The 16,681-nt window shown below is 45.1% G+C and overlaps 2 protein-coding genes across 5 annotated transcripts in view; one reads left to right on the plus strand and one right to left on the minus strand.

Annotated features, from left to right (window-relative positions):
- The window catches only part of CARHSP1 (calcium regulated heat stable protein 1), a 41,063-nt gene extending 34,504 nt beyond the window's left edge, over nt 1–6,559 (plus strand). The window contains exon 6 of one of the 4 annotated variants that reach the window (XM_055806203.1): nt 5,167–6,559. In XM_055806203.1, the coding sequence (XP_055662178.1) occupies nt 5,167–5,329 (163 nt within the window). In that variant the 3' untranslated portion in view covers nt 5,330–6,559. The remainder of the gene's footprint in view (nt 1–5,166) is intronic. The other 3 variants (XM_055806204.1, XM_005244116.4, XM_027796252.2) reach the window with 3 other exon arrangements.
- Nucleotides 6,560–7,993: 1,434 nt separating this feature from the next.
- PMM2 (phosphomannomutase 2) lies at nt 7,994–16,671 on the minus strand. Its single transcript, XM_055806209.1, has 8 exons — nt 16,603–16,671; nt 16,052–16,163; nt 15,081–15,157; nt 14,041–14,132; nt 13,239–13,338; nt 12,262–12,337; nt 11,023–11,138; nt 7,994–9,183 (listed from the first exon to the last, which is right to left on the minus strand). Exons 1-8 carry the CDS (start codon nt 16,669–16,671, stop codon nt 9,082–9,084), a joined length of 744 nt encoding a protein of 247 aa, XP_055662184.1. The 3' UTR covers nt 7,994–9,081.
- Between the last annotated feature and the right edge of the window lie 10 nt (nt 16,672–16,681).

A 16,681-nucleotide genomic window follows, 5' to 3' on the forward strand; every position in this document is an offset into this window, starting at 1 on the left:
TTGCCCTCTTGCTTTTCATGTGCGCTGGGGACAATGAGTTAATAATCTCGTGTTCAGTAGGCACCAAGTATAACTGGTAATCAGAAAGCTGTAGGACAGAAAAGAATGTCTGATCTGTGGGAGAATGTTTTAAAGGCCAAAAGCAGAAAATTAAATTTCAGCCATTTGTGTGGCCACAAACTTTTTGCAGAGCTGTGCAAAGGACAGGCCTTGTCTTCATGAGGTAAGGTCAACTCAACAGCAAGGAAAGAAATAAGACAAGCTAGGGGATGAGAAGAAGCCGTGTTGGGGTTGAATCGGGTTTTATCACAAGCTTTAGTCTCTGGTAGTGTCAGTTTGGGTAAGGAAAGAAACAAAGAAAGGATCTGGTGCTGTCAGCATAATGCTCGGCCTTCTAAGAAGTGCATTCTAATGTGGGGAAGCGTACCTTTCTGCGTAATGCTTACAGCTGAGCTGGCTCTGGGGCTGCTGTGATCTTTTTAGTAGAAAGGACAGGAGTAATTAACCTCAGGATCCAAGCATAAGAAGTCTGGGTCAGCAAACGTTTGGGTTTTTGATTTTGGTATTTGGTGTGGGGTTTCTTTTGGGTTTTGGTTTGGCAGACCAGTGGCTGTAGACAGTACCCTGAACAGTTGTCTAACGAATGCTGAGGAGTGCAGTGGCTTTCGGTGATAGCTGAGTGTCCTCCAGTCTGGGCTGGTCCCTTTACTTTTCCTCTCCCTGACTGCAACTTGTCATATGTTAGGCAACTGTTTCTGTGTGTGTACTGATTTGTTTGTTCTTAATTTCTTAGAAAAACAGGACCACTTTGGTTTTCAGCACACCTACACCCCTTTTTTACCAGAACCTATCCTGGTATATATTCATAGTTCAGTTTAACTCGCCCCAACAAAACACTAATCTTTTTTTTTTTAGCACTGAAGCTGTACTTCTTCACTTGAACTTGAAGATTCAAGTGATAGCTAATTTACCTCTGTTTTTCAGGAGCTTAAACCCCAACATTTGTGTACTGGCACCTCTTTGGTACTTCAGGAGATGGTGTAAATCCACTTCCCTTGGCATTAACCATACCTACTGAAATCTTTTGCAGATTTCAGATGTTTATTTCGCTAACTGCATCTTATCCTGTTTTACAGGAGCTTTTAGAGAACATGTAAGGTTCCTGTTAATTAAAAAACCCTTTCAGCCAAGCATGCGATCCCTTCCTGGGAAGGGCATCCGTTTCATTTGATGCCTGCAAAGCGGTGACCGAGCTCACCGCTTGCTGTGCATGTTCATCCTCCATGCAGGAATCAAAGGAAATGCCTAGAGCTGTGGAGTGGGCAGCTGTAACGTCAAGACTGGTGCCGCAGCCCCTTCCCCACCCCCCTGCCCGGCTCTGGACACGCTCCAGCCCCTCTGCATCCCTCCTGCCGTGAGGGGCCCGACACTGACCCCAGGGTCCGAGGTGCAGCCTCACCAGTGCCCAGCGCAGGGGGACGGGCACTGCCCCGGCCCTGCTGGCCACGCTGTTCCGGGTACCAGCCAGGGTGCTGCCGGCCGCCTTGGCCACCTGGGCACACTGGGGGCTCACGCCCAGCCGGCTGCTGAGCAGCCCCCCCAGGCCCTTTCCCACCGGGCACCTTCCCAGCCCCCTGCCCCAGCCTGTGGCGCTGCCGGGGCTGGTGTGACCCACGGGCAGGGCCCGGCACTGAGCCCTGTTGAACCTCACTCAGTGGCCTCGGCCGCTCGGCCCGGCCTGCCCAGACCCCCCCGCAGAGCCCCCTGCCCCCCAGCACCCCCCAGCTGGGGGTCACCTGCAGCCTGACTGAGGGGGCACTCGATCTCCTCGCCCAGCCCGTCGGTACAGACGTTACCCAGGGCTGGCCCCAGCACCGAGCCCTGGGGAACACTTGTGCCTGTCCAAGGGGAGCAGCCAGTCACCGGTTGTTTCCTCCTGGACTGTGGGTGTGGGGACTTTGTTCTGCTCCTTGTCCCTGTCTTCCAGCTCAGGGGGCTGAGCACCCCAAGGGTAACCGGTCTGACTGCTAAAGACTGAGGCAAAGAAAGTATTAAGTACCTCAGCCTTTTCCTCATCCTTTGTGGCAATGTTCCCAGCTGCATCCAATAAAGGATGCAGATTAGCCTTGGCCATCCTTTTGTTTCTAATTTATTTGTAAAACCAGTTTTTGTTATCTTTTATAGCAGTGGCCAGTGTGAGTTCTAGCTGGGCTTCTCCTCTCTAATCTTTGCCCTGCATAACCTCATGACATCCTTATAGTCCTCCAGAGCTGCCTGCCCCTTCTTCCAGAGGTGCTAAACTCTCCTTGTTCCCCTGAGCTCCAGCCACAGCTCTCTGTTACATTATGACTTGTTCCAGTGGCTTAGTTGTACTTGAGTCAGTGCAGATTTTCTGCTTCAGCTTGTATTCCCTGTGTTAATCACATGTGATGTGAGAAATGTCTCTGCTTGCTGTGTTTTGCTAGTCCCATGTTCCTTTCTACGGATGAAAGGTCTGTGCTGTATTGCCTGCCACTGAGAGGTGCTGTCTTGCTCAGGTAGAACTGATGTTCTGCGTGGGTTGTGTTGTGAGTTGCTGCTCGTGGCAGCGTGGTTTTAGCTCAATAGCAACACATTTTTTTGGCAACAAAGGATCATTCAAGAGAGAAAGATGATGCCATTTTTTTTTCATGGCATTCCTATTTTCACCCATGGTTTGACCCTCTTCTGTGTGTCTTCTTATGGCTTCATGTCCACTTGTCAGGCTTTAAGACAGTACGGGTAGCATCTTATCATCCTTGCTTGAAATTGGTAAACTGCAGAGAATTTGGTGGCAAATTTCTTTGGCAGTAAAAAAGGTAAACTAATCTCTGCTTCTCGAAGGACAGTAAGTATTGTGTGTGCAACCCCTTCACTCCTGAAGAAATCTTAAACCTTTAGCGGTGGGGTGAGTGGGACATAAATGAAGGCAGTGACTGCAGAGGACAGCCACAGTGAGACCTGGGTTTGGGAGTCTGCCTGGTGTGCGGGGGCTGAGGCTGGGCTGGCATGGCCCTGGGGAGTCTGGTGGTAAATAAAGGGCAGTCAGATGAGCCTGCGTGGGGAGGGAAGGGCTGTCAGGTCTGATGAAGGGGGCTTTATCTTAACTTCTCTGAAGATATTTTTTCTGGCTTCAATTTACTGCCATTTCCTCAGGCACTGCGCCGAGGAGTTCAGCTTAGTACATGCTCCCTTGGGACTGATTCCTGGAGTAGGGGTGTAGCCCAGGGAAGTAAAGTCTGGAGGACATGCATTTCAAGTCACAGGCCTTGGCAGTGCTTTTAACTCCTTGTAGCAGGTTTTAGATCCATACTTAGATAGAGGAGCACTTTCAATATCACGTTGATACAATCAGTTAGCAAACAATGACTTTTCTTTTGGATTTCCCATGGGAGAAATTGAAATTTATGGGTCAGCTTTAGCTTCCCCTGTACATGCCTGCTTACCATGTCTCATCCCTGAGTACAAGCTGCTTCTGCTCAGCCACAGCCCGACGCACCAGCTTCCTGAGCAGCCGTCGGATGCACAAGTTGGAGGGGAGCAGGAGCTGAGGCAGCCCTTAAAGGGGGAAGGCTGGCGGAGAGGCAGTGTAGGAGATGAAGCTGAAGTTTTGCAGAATTGCAGGGAGAAGCAAAATCTGATGTGAAGTTACAACTGGCAGTAAGGGCCAATTTGTTTACCTCTATCAGTCCTGCCAGTCTTTCCTGCAATAGAAAAGCTGTAACAATAACAGGTCGCAGGACAAGAGTGGATATGAAGGGCGCTGCTAAAATCTTAGATCCCTACAATTAACAGAAACATTTGTGGGGTAAGATTCCTGGGTGGTGTGAGTATGTTCTCAGTGAAGGCAACTAACAAACTCAACGGCGCATGCCAAATTTCTGACCTAGAAGACTTTTTTTCTTTTTTGTTTCCCTGGACCCAAATCTTAACCCACAGTGTAATATGAGTACACAAGCAATTAGGCATCCAGTAGAATTAATTAGTGTTGTACTTTTTAACAAATACAAATGCAGCTAAGAAACACTGAAAAAAAGGTCAAACAACAAGACATCTAAAACCTAGGTTGTCAGAGAAGGGGAACCTGAGCATGGCATCGTGTAGGTGTTTTTAGAGGAAGGTGCAGTAGCATCCTTTCTGCTGTCAGACCCTGGTAATGCAGGTTGGAAGTTGTCTCTGCCTGTCGTGGGCGCATGCTGGGATCTTTATTAAAAAGCTCTGATCTTGAGCACAGTGGTAGAGGTGAGGAAGGCTGTTACCCTTTGCAGTTCTCTGTTTCATCAGTGCATTGTTCTGAACAGAAGGTGACAGCTCTTTTACCATTTCCCACTGGTTATGGATAAGGCCTCACAAGCAGTAACAAATGTGTGGTGGGAGTCCTCCAGCATCCCACGTCATCGCACTGGTAAGTAAAGGCTAAGTAGGAGTGAGCGACTCCTGGAAATCTTCCAAAGTGCTGGAGGAGACTTGTAATGTAACATGTCAGGGTGGCAGAACTCTTTTTTTTGCACATCAAGTAATTTTGAAATATTTGATTCCATGTCTTATTTGGGCTTCCCCCCCTCCCCTGCCCCCATACCACAGACAAACTGTGTTATGGTGGAATAACCTAAAGGTAAAATCAATGACTGGCATTTTCTTTAAAAAAAGAACACAAAAACAAAACACCCATCTCAAGCTCAAAAAGCTTAGATGAAAGGAGGAAAAACCGTAAAATAATCTAAGTTCCAGTTTAAAACAACAAACCCCCAAACCAAGTGCCAAGCAGTGTCAGCCCTGCCCTCTAGTGCTGCCGGCGAGTAAGAGGTTGTTACCTGGTTCACAGCGATGTCCAAGGCTGGGCTCACCTTTTTCTTTAAGGCATATTTAAGTATGGGTGGTTTTGTAGTTGTTTTGGGGGGTTTTTTGTTAGTTGGTTTGGTGTTGGTTTTTTTTTAGGGTGGTGCTCTTTATGGTGTTTGTATGGGATTTGCTACAAGACAACCAAGATCAACTTCAGGCTTTGGTGGATGATGGGCTCAATTAAAAGAAACCACCTGAAGTATCTTGAGCACCTAAGATAATCCTTATGATAAAAACTTAAATATGCTGCAAAAGAAGTAAAAGTGTTTATGTGATTTGTGATTAACTGAAGCTTCCCCTCCACAGTATCGAAGGCGAGTATGTTCCTGTGGCAGGCGATGAGGTCACCTACAAGATGTGTACCATCCCTCCAAAGAACGAGAAGCTTCAGGCAGTGGAGGTGGTGATCACCCACCTCGCTCCTGGAACCAAGCACGAGACCTGGTCGGGGCACGTTGTCAGCTCCTGAGGCATCCCAGAGCGATGTGGCTGCTGCCTGCACGGTCACTGCTCGGCTGCCTGCAGGGGACCTGCCCGAAGAATATTCTACGTATTGTGTGGGAGGAGATGCTGCATTGTCAATAAAGCAGAAGCAGGCCAAATTTCCCAATTTTACAGCTGGCCTGGGAAAAAAAAAGGGGGGGGGGGGGGGGCAATTCAAATGCTAATGAAAAAAATCTAGCACAGTGTGTTTACAAAAAGTGTATTTTAAAGAGACCTAGTTTGTGTGCTTGGTGGAGGAGGGAAGGTTTGTTTTTTCTTTTATCTTGTGAACTGATTCCAGGAGATGCCCAGGGGAATTGGGAGAGGTTTGAAGGAGAGCTCTTCTAATGTGGGCTGCTGGAGCAGAGGCATGATCCGAGGCCCTGGAGGTGTGTGAGCACTGTGGGCCCTTGAGATGCTGGAGTACACTTACTGCTAATAACAGTTCCTGAATGCCTTGGCTGGAGAGATGGAGGGGTGCTCGTTGCTGTGATTTGTTTGCCTCATGGAAGGAAGTTCACAAACAGAGCAGCTGCCGCAGGGTGGAAAATCTCCATCTGGTGGTTACGCTCCAATGACCATGGCTGGGTGCCCTTCAGGTGCACCGTTTGCAAATGGCACATCTGCGTATGTGTGGAATATTGTAGTTTTAATGCCTGCATTGTTTGTGAATTTACTTAGGTGCCTTGATGGGTGATTAGCAACAGATTTTAAAGGCCAGTATTAAAAAACCAACAACAGACAAACAAAACTAACCCCAAAAAATTGCTTCAAGGTAAGTGGTAGAAAGCTGTAGAGTAGTGGATACTTCACAGCCTCTGACTGTGTGTGAATTTAGACAAAGCTGAAGATGACCTTCTTGGCTGCATGTAGTTGAATGTCTGCCATGGTATTCCACTGGGCAGGCAGGATAACTGTACTCCTGAAAATCAAGTTACGTGCTGTTCAGATGACTGTCTGTAAGATGCTGTGTGAGTTACTTAACAGGCTCAGCTGTCTTGGTGAAGTAGATTCTGCAGATGTTTCCCTGGAAAACTTGCTTGGTAGGATGTGATATGGTCACCCTTGCCCAGACTCTTCTCTGCCTGCAAGATTTCGTGTAGTTGTAGTGCAGCTAAATTAGTTCTGTTCCTCTTTGCCTTCCACATCTCTTTTTCAAATGAAGCATTTTTCTCTATTGTGTTTCTAACAGTGGATTTTTATTGACTTTGCAAATAATAATAAAAAAAAATAAAAAAACATGGCGTGATACTCTTCTGTTAGTTGTGTGAAACAGTGTAACTTCCTTTGCCTGTTTGCAGCAGATGGTCTGTTTGATGTCTGACCTGGGGAGAGCCCAGCTCTGTGGAGGTTAGTAACTGCTCTGATGGCTTGTTCTACCTTAGCTGCACCCGTATTACGCTGTAGTGTACAGTAACGACCAGCCTGTAGTGAAGTTTTGTGTTTTACTAACTGTAGGACTTAGTAGTGGTGGATTTAACACTATCCAGATTGTTGGAATATCACACGCTGCTTCCTTTGCAATAAATGTGACCATTATAATGCTTTAACGTAAGTCTTCAGGCTGCTGTCTGTGTAGGTGGTGTTGAAGATGATGAGCATTGAAGTCAGAGGAGAATGCAGGTGCCTGCATATGCACACCTGTATGATGATATTTAAAAGTGTTTTAAAAAGCATTGTAGTATCAACTGACTAGCATTTCCAGAAAGATTAGGGAGTAATTGAGCAAGTTTTCTGGCTGTTTAATAGGTTACTGTATAATACATGCTACTACTTCTATAAATACATTTATTTTCATTATATAATATTAAATATTCTTTGTATTAACGTACAACAGGGAGGTATAGCCTGGTCATTGCAGCTGAAACCTGGGGGAGGCGGGAGGAGGGCAGAACATATCAGAAGGGGCTCCCAGGACTATTCAGAAATGTCGCCGCAAGGCTTTAGCCAGGCCTCAGGGAACGGCCGAGCCGGGGCTGCTGAAGGCTGAACGTGCCCTGTTCAGTTAAACTCACGCTAGAGAAAGTAAGGCCGGGAGCAAGGGACTGGGTGTCGTGGGCTGCTTCCATCTGTTTTGTTTTTCCTTTCCCTCAGAGACAGAACACTTGCCTCTCATCTGCTGGCAGGACAGGCGGAAGACAAACCTTGGCTACTGGCAGTGGCTGTGCAAGTGCAGAGCAAGGCTTTCGGATCCGAGCCTCGGGTACGTGCCTGCAGCTGCCTGCGCCTGGGGCTGAAAACAGCTCTGGGTTTGGTCCTGCATAGGACACTTTGCATAGCAGCTTCCTGCAAATACAGGGAGCAGCCACGGTAGCTCCGACCAGCTCCGGCACAGGTGGCTGCGCAGAGCAGCAACCCAGCCGTCCGCAGAGCCTCCCTGCGCTGCAGCTGGTGCTGGTCCAGGGTCTGCTCCCCTTGCCCCGGCTGAGGCTGACACATGGGAAGGGTGTTAGAAGACCAGGTAGTTCTGATGTGTGAAGGCATCACCGCTCCCCCTCCTTTTTGTAAGCCCTCTTGGGGATTGTGGTTTGTACATAGATTGTATTCTCTCCTTTTTTACTGTTCTACTGTGTATGATACACTTGGAATTGCTAAGAGTCAAGTCAAACGTTTCTTTGTACAGACAGGCAGCATACAACAGGTTCTGCTTTGTGTTTTATTTGCCAAAATGACAAACTGCAACAGTAATTTTTCATGATAAAATGAGATTTTGTTCTCCTTTACTGATTAAACCGTTCATACACAAGATTACTTTCCTAAGGCAAGATGAGAATAGTTATAATAACAGTTACACTGATTGTCATGCTTCAGCTTGATTTTAATAGAAACATAGTTTAGGTAATTTTTCTTAGTACTAAAATCTCATCTACCCTTAATGTCTTACCAAGAAAATTAGAAATGTAATAAGTGACAGAAATACATTTTGCTACTCTGCTCAAGTTGTCTTTAATTTTTGTAGATTATTTGGGTTTTAGATTTAAAAACAGTCCGCAAGAAGCATAGGTACCATGGACTGTACTGCATTGGCACCACAACCATACTGAGGAGGTAACTAGCACCAGTTGGTCCAGCCTTCCTGGTGGCGGTAAACTTGATGGACCTTCTGACCCTGCACTGGAACAGAGGTGAGGTCAGGGACTTCTGGCTCAGTTTTATCTTCCCACCCTCCAGAAAAAAATAAAACCTGTCTTTTTTACTCATCTTCCAGTTTTAAACAAGATCTCAGCTGTCATATAATACACGTCTTTATACCACAAGGTAGTATTGTAAAAAAACCCAACCCAACCAACTCTAAAATGTTCATTTAAAAAGCAGCTTCAAAATAAAAACTAGGGATAAAGCCTTGCAGGCCACTTTTGAGTCCATAAATCAATTATAGGCAGATTATCCGTTCCCCAGCCCCCAAAGTGTAATTAATTAGCTAAGGAAGTTTACTCATGACTTAAAACTCATTAAAAAACCCCAAAAAACAACCCCCCCCCCAAAAATCCACCAACCACCAAAACACACAACCAGCCCCAAAAGAAAACCAGGTACGTGTGTGAATGGCAGCAGTGGAAGGACGGTGCTAAGGAGCTCTGCTGTACTGCGCTGGTCAGCAACGTTCCCTTCAGTACTGACTGACCTTGGAAGCGCTTGCTATTCGTGGCCAATTACAAAACCCAATACAGAATGAAGAGGTTCTGAGTTATTAAGGTGTCTTAACCGTTCTGCAAGTGTGAATTCTAAAACTCTTATCTAAAAAAATAGTTCTTCACAGATTCTTCTTGTATCCTGGGGGGATGTGACGCTGTGGCCTTCTGTTCTGGAGTCTGTGAAAATTTCGTAGTCATTCCCTCCCTGAAAACAGAAGAGGAAAAAAGCGGAAGAGGATTTAATTTTATGTAACTTAATGTATAGTTACAGTCTTGCAGTGGAAAAGGGACGCATAAAGGAAATCATGGAAGGAAGGGATGTTTTACAAAGGGGTGTGGTGATAGGACAAGGGCTGGGGGGTGGCTTTAAACTGAACAAGGGTAGAATTAGATGCGATACAAGGAAGAAATTCTTCCCTGTGAGGGTGCTGAGGCGCTGGCCCAGGCTGCCCAGAGCAGCTGTGGGTGCCCCACCCCCGGCATGTCCAAGACCAGGCTGGACGGGGCTGGGAGCCGCCTGGGCGGGTGGGAGGTGTCCCTGCCCGTGGCAGGGGGCTGGGACTGGGTGATCTTTAAGGTCCCTTCCAACCCAAACCAGTCTGTGATAACAGTCACGTCTAAGAAGTCTTCCAGAAAGCTAAAAACCTGTAAACCACCATTTTGAGATTCCATGTAACGCATTTATGGCACACCTGTACTGAAACTCCTGCTGACCACCACAAACACTTGCATAAGAACTTCCTGACCTGCACATTAGCATCTGTAATGGAACAGCAGGACTCTCAGTGTAAGTTTAGCTGGTTTTAGTTTTGTATAGTGACCCAGTATCAACCTTTTAAAATTATTTACTTGTTAATAGGGTATAAAGCTTGTTACAGAACACTACACCAGCACACGGGATTTGTAACTTCTCTGCATTACCCTCTTCCTTCCAGCTCGGTTTCCTTTCCTGTTGGTTAAATCATTGATCCTTCGCTATTGTGTTAGTGTTGTGGCCTTGCCAGCTACTGGTCTGCTGTGACCTTTGTAACTGGTTTCTAATCACAGAAGAGTGATGAAAGATCTTTCCACAGCTGGCTCAGCGAACAAAGGCACTGCCACCTGCACGAGAGAGCTGCCCAGCAGCCATGGCTCTGTGCACTACAGGAAGCAGTTACCCAGTGCCGGTACGTTGTTCGCCACACTGCTTGCCAGTGAGTCAGCAGCAACTCTTGCTACTGCAAAACAATGAAAATGCTGCACTGCCGATTACAGGGTTTAAAATCAACTGTCCATGAACTCTGTGCAAAGGACAGGTAATTACTTTTATAACCAGTGTCAAGGGAGAATAAACCCTTTAATTTAAAGCTTGTCTTTTTCTTATAAAACTTGGCCTTTTTAAGTTTACAAAGTTCTTTGTAATTATAGTTCTAAAACTCTAAGTTCTTACACAACTAAGCCTTTTCTTGTAAAACTTTGCCTGACACTGTCCTTGGCCATGTTCAGACAGCTTTAATTTCATCCAAGTCCTTGTGCTTTCTGTTGCCCTTGATAGCTCTGCTCAGGTCTCTGCTCGGTATTTTCAAAAGCCTCTGAATCACCCTGCAGAGTCACTTAGCTCTGCCCGATGATGAGGGACAGGGATTACATGTAATTTCAGTTCCTCAATGCAGAGACAGACAGCGTGGTTAGCAAAGGAACAGTATTAAATTCAATGGATAATAAATATGTTTAATAAACACCAGCCAACAAGCAGCATCAATCTACAATAACCAAACAGGATAATCAGTTTTACATAGTCATGTCACCTAGGTTTTTAACATAATTACAGAAATTCAATTTAAAAACACAGAACACTGTTCACTTCAGGAAACAGAAGAAGAAAAATCTATGCTCACAGCTACCCCCAGCACTATGCTGACCAGTAACGCGCGGTCAGTTAAACACGGACAGATTTCTATTCTGACCTCAATTCTTGTCAGGCATAAGGCAATTGGTTAGAACCTACAGTGTCTGTGGTTTAAAACAGCAGCTCTAAAATGTATATACAAAATAATATACTCACTGGCATAGTCTTATCTCCAAAGAAATAAATAGTCTTGAATCCATCATTGGCAACGATTCCTAAGCAGTACCTCTTATCCCAGCCATCCGGGAACACATCGAAGCTTATCTGGCCTCCTAGGATAGACAGGAACCAAGGAAACCTTGGTTTAGGATAAGAACACATTTCTGAGGGGAGCATAAGTGAGAGGGTTTTATTAGAGGGAGCTTTGCAGAAGTCACAGAAACGTAAGACCCTGGAGTTAAGTCTTACAAGTACAAAGAGTGTTCTATAGGGTATAACTTACTACACTTGTGACTTACAGATTATTATTTACCCATTAAACAAATACAAATGTCTTAGCATTTTCTCAAACTGAACCTTTTTTTAAAAACTACCTTTAATCTTTTTACTTTTAGAAAGAAACTACACGAATGAACAGAGCCACTGGTACATGTACATGTACAGCCATGAAGTCTTAGGCAAATCTAAAGCTTTCAGAACAGAAACGGGAAGAAATCAGCCGTGCTAACACAGCCTAACAGGACACTAACTGTTCAGTCCCAAATCCTTGGACTTTACCAAGACATAACAGTGTCATTGCCGGTCGAAGCGGGTGTCACAAAGGTATTTACAACATACTTTAGGAAAGCTATATTGCAGTTGATTTCTGCCTTACTGTTTCAATACCACAGCACTAATGGTAACCATATATTTTTTTTTTTTTAATAATTCTAAAAAATAGTAAGAGGCAAGAATGTGGTAATATGTTGAAGGAGAGGGGAAAAAAAGAAAAAAAAAATTTAAAATTAATTCCCCCTTATTACCACTTTTCTCTTTAAGCTTGCACTGCCTTTTGGATTTTTTTCCTTCCTCCCACACAATGCAGCTGCAGAACTAAGAACCAAGGGCTACTGGAACAGTACTGATACAGTATTTCTGATCAAAACTGATTTGCAGAAACAAATCCAATCAGAAGCATGTAATGTTTCAAAATGAGCAGAATCAGTCACACAACTGACATTAAAAGACAATGAACTGATGACAAGCAATGAAGTTCTCTTTGTTGATGGATTTCAATTAAAATATATCAAATGAAAGCCTAAGAGGAAAAAGAGGCTTAGTCTCACACGTAATGCCTGCAACCACCCCGATAGGTAACTGTCACACAAACGAGATAGGGAATGTCATAGCCATAAGAGGCTATAAGTGAAATTTAAATCAAATGATGTTTTAAATTACAATCTTCTAATGTGATACCTATAGAAAATGTGAGGCCTTTCCCTGCAAATTCTCTTCGTAGATCAGCTACAAATTTCTCTCTTATACCTTCTTTCTGTTAAAAAAAAGAAGAAACAAAACCAAACATCAGTTACATGCTGTGCTAAAAGTCATCAATAAAAAGATAACCCAAAAAACCACCCCAAAAATATCCAAAGGTCTGAGTACCCAAACTAGCGTGATACAGTTACATTTTACTATCACAGAAAGCATGCTGGGATTATTGCCACTTTAATGTTAGCAACTTGTAAAAAATGAGAGAAAACTTCACATGCATGCGGTGATTTTCTATGCATGCAATGATTTTCTATCTGAAAATCTCAGAACACTAAGGCAGTATGCTTTGACTCCCAGTAAAATTCAGTTTTACAAATAAGGAGACTGAGGCATAGGGAGAGTCTCAAAACTGGTACCAATCTGATACCATACGCTGCAAGAAAGGTAATGTCAGAACACCTCAGGCTCAGATAGCTTTCAGCATCCCTTAATCCAGTCACAGGCAGACTGCTTTTGAGGAATCAGATTTCAGTTTTTGTATCAGATCAGAAACAGTTGTTACGGTGTAGCAGGGAACAGATCCTGTGGCTCAGCAGTTTTACTGATTTAAATGGATGTAGACTGGTATGCTATAGAGCACTCCAAGGAAGTATGGTTCTATCTGTGACAGGGTTTTTCAGGAACACTGTGTGCAGAGGTAGGATGTTTGGTACTCTGGATACAGGGTTAAAAGAAACATGAGCCAAACCCATGCCTTCTGCAAGTAATCACTGTCAACTATTGCAACAAAACCCCTATTGTGTATTTCCTGAAGTCCAAGGAAGAAGTTAGTAAAACCACATGGAAAGGATTAAAATGAAAAAAATTGCAGAAAGTACAAAAGCTTTTTCAAAATCATAACCTGGCCCTAACTGCCTCTGCCAGAACAGCTGGGTATTTTTTTAAGAGCTGTAACTCACTTTATCAAGTTCATAGAACTCAATTCGTTCTTCCTGGCTGCAGCTTCTTCCAATGGGGGACACATTTAACATCCCGTTGCGGAACTCGATAAAAGTGCCCCTGAAAAAGAATTGACAATAGATGAAAAATTGCTCAAAATATCACAATGAGTATCACAATAAGATTTTGTTTCATTCCGAAGACAATGGGAATCAGATGTCTCCTTCAGCCTCTCACTGTATGCATAAAATACCAAACATGTAGGAACCTCTGGCATCAAGGAGGCTTTGGGACTTTTATTTGAATCTGGCAACCTCAACATCATCCTTAATGACTTTTAGAAGTATGATTGGAACATCCTGTGAACCCGGTTCTCAAGACCCTGACAGGCCAGTCTGTCAGCTTTGGGGTGAAGGGGCAAAATTCAGAGCAATCTTGGCAGTGTTTCTGGCTAGCCTCACATACGGTGTGTATTAAATGTCTTGAGCAGCTGCACCCTCACATATCACATAGAACTGATCTTACTGCATGCTTCTAATCTCTGGAAAACATGCTGCTGAATTCCAACCATGTCCAGGAAATACTCCTACTTCAAACCTGAACTTCTTTTGCTCTTGAAATACTGATTCTGCATTTTTATTTAAATCCTGTGCACCAGCTGCGAGCTTGTCTTTGTATGCATGGATTGAGCTCTGTTTCACGTACACGGTGTTCCTAAAACACAAGTTACTCATTTTTTGCTGAGCAGCCTGCTTTACATATTGACACTCAACACTGCAACATGGAGATCATGGTGACACCGAGATGCATGTGTGCATATACCTTTTCTTTGGCAGTTTAATCTTCGCAATATAACTCAGGCAGTAGTTGATCAGATCTTGAAGTATGTCCTCGCCCAGGTAACCCTGAATGTTCTAACAAAATAAACACCATTCAACCAAGGGTTCAGAATTTGATATTCTAAAACCAAGTCACATGGAAAACACAGACATTGGATAATCATGCATGGTTAACGCCACAGAGAAACATTCCTTCAATAAGCAACCCTCAGTCCATGCACACATGGTAAAAACAGTGCTTTGGTAATAATGAGAGGCACGCATTTTTCTTACTGTTTACTTTTTTTTAAACCATAAAACAAAATCTGATTTAATATGCTCCCTACTGGTACCTGCTTTAGGAGGAAACAGTGTGGCCTAAACAAAAAGTTGCAGTTACTATCTACTGTAGCCAAGTGTGAAGAAATGGGAGATGGTTACTGCAGTAAATTGGCAACCACTGCTCAATTTCAGCCAGGATCTCTTTTAAATTTTTAATCTCCATTACTATGTTGAACCAATGAAGGTGATTAGGGCATCTAGAATCAGATGTACTTTTATATTGATTTAGAGTATTTACCTTCTACCTTATGCAACATATCACAATGTGCACTCTGAATTAATACTAAAAAGCAGCTACAAGGAATCTAGAAGAAACTTTCTGAACCCAAAGGCCAGCAGACATCAGCTATAAAATGCCATATTCCATAGGACCTCCAGGAGCAGTGGGCTTGGCCCCATTTCCTATGGATAAGCTGAGGGAAAGGCTGTTCCAGGATTTTCACTGTTCTTATTCGGTCAAACACTCCAGACTTGAATAGCTTTTGTTTTGGAGAATACCCCAAAGAATAAAGTTTAAGGTGCAGATGGTCATTGCATGAATCAGAGCACCAAATGAATGATCTGTTACAGAAGGAACACATGAAAATAGCAGCAATTCTGGCCTTAGTTAGAAGGGTGATTACAGAAGACTGCACCGGAGCAACAAAGCAAAAACTTTTGTAGGTAATTTCTCTTTTGTGTTACTGGAAATTTCACACTTACCTGCTTGCTCAGGAATTTCCCATCTTTGTATGCTACAAGACCATTTTCTGGAAAAACGTAGTCAAATTTTTCAACCACTACAACCAAACAAAAAGACCATAACTTACGATTTCCCCTGTATGCTTAATGTAGAATTGTCTTACACATTAAACAGGTGAAACATTAGATCATAAAGCATGAAAGATTCAGCAGCACAACATCGAGCACAAGATCAAAGCTGCTCTTATTTCTCTTCCAAGATTAACACACATCTCAGATTATGTGAAGCCTTTCAGTTGTTACCTGTATGTCTGCTTAAAGGCTCCTTCTCTCCTGCAAATATGCCTCTCTGCGTTAAATGTGGGGAAGTGACCTCAAATATTACAGAAGCCTGGCATGCAGCTGGGCTAGAGAGCACATCAAATACAACCATTTCAGGTTTGTTTTCTCTGTGTTACTAACCTATAGTAGATGTTGGAGGATTGTGAGAATCTCACTACAATGCAGGATGATACTGCTTACTGGAGACCACTTGTAAGCCAGGCAAATTCTGAGCTATCTGGGCACAACAGGCAGCTATCAGTGGCCTCAATGAAGTAAAGACCACTGAAGAGAAGTCTTTGAGATAGGAAAGGAAATGTCTCCCAAAGGACTAGAGCAAGAGTCCATCTCTGCATCCTAACCCCACAGCCAGCTGAGCAGCCTGCACAGGCATATGTCATCTACGTAATGCCAGGAACGGCAACGCTGAAACGCCCTGCTACAGTACAGCACTGAGCTGGGTTTCACTGTCGACACATCGGGGTGCCACTAACACGCAAACCTGGGGGCCGTTTGTGAGCAGCTGTCACAGGCAGAGCACAATGCAGCACCACCAGGAAAAAAGTTAAAAGGCAGGAAGGAGGAAAAGAGATCGGGTTTAACCTACACTTAACCTTCACAACTTCCTTGTAAGCAACTGGGCACGAGGGGTTGCCCCTGGCAGCCCTTACCATCGTCGCCCAGCTGCTCCTTCAGCTTTTCAAAATCCGAGCCGCCCACCACGCCGACCTTCACCTTCTGGCGCAGCTCCTGCAAAAACGATGCCATCTCCGCCGTGATCTTCTAGGTTCAGAATAAATTAATTAGATTCGTCAGCATGCTCATCAAGAGACCGACACCTCCACTGCGCAAGAATTATTAAACCCCAGCAATGCCGTGCGGAACCTTAAGAAAAAGGGAGGATTTAGGGGTTTTTGGCCTTAAGCGGCGAAGCCAGCCGGCCAGTCCCGCAGCAGGGCCCGGGGCGGCCGCGTCCCCTGCTCTGTGCTGCCAGGGGGCCGCGGCCCTCAGCGCCCCCTCGCCGCCCCTCAGCACCCCCGCGGCCCTCAGCGCCCCCCTCCCCCGGCCCCTCAGCGCCCCCCTCCCCCGGCCCCTCAGCGGCCCACTCTCCCCCGGCCCCTCAGCGCCCACGGCCCGTAACTGCTCCCCGCGCCCCAACACCCCGGCGGGGCCCGGCACCGCGCCGTGCCGTGCCACAGCGCCCCGGCCCCACGGGACTCGCCTGGCGTGGGGCCGTGAGGGTGCCGTCCACGTCGAAGAGGCATAGCGCAGCGGGCTGCGGCGGCGCCATTGCGCCCGGC

This window comes from Falco peregrinus, chromosome 5 (assembly GCF_023634155.1).
Source record: "Falco peregrinus isolate bFalPer1 chromosome 5, bFalPer1.pri, whole genome shotgun sequence".
Taxonomy (NCBI): Eukaryota; Metazoa; Chordata; class Aves; order Falconiformes; family Falconidae; genus Falco; species Falco peregrinus.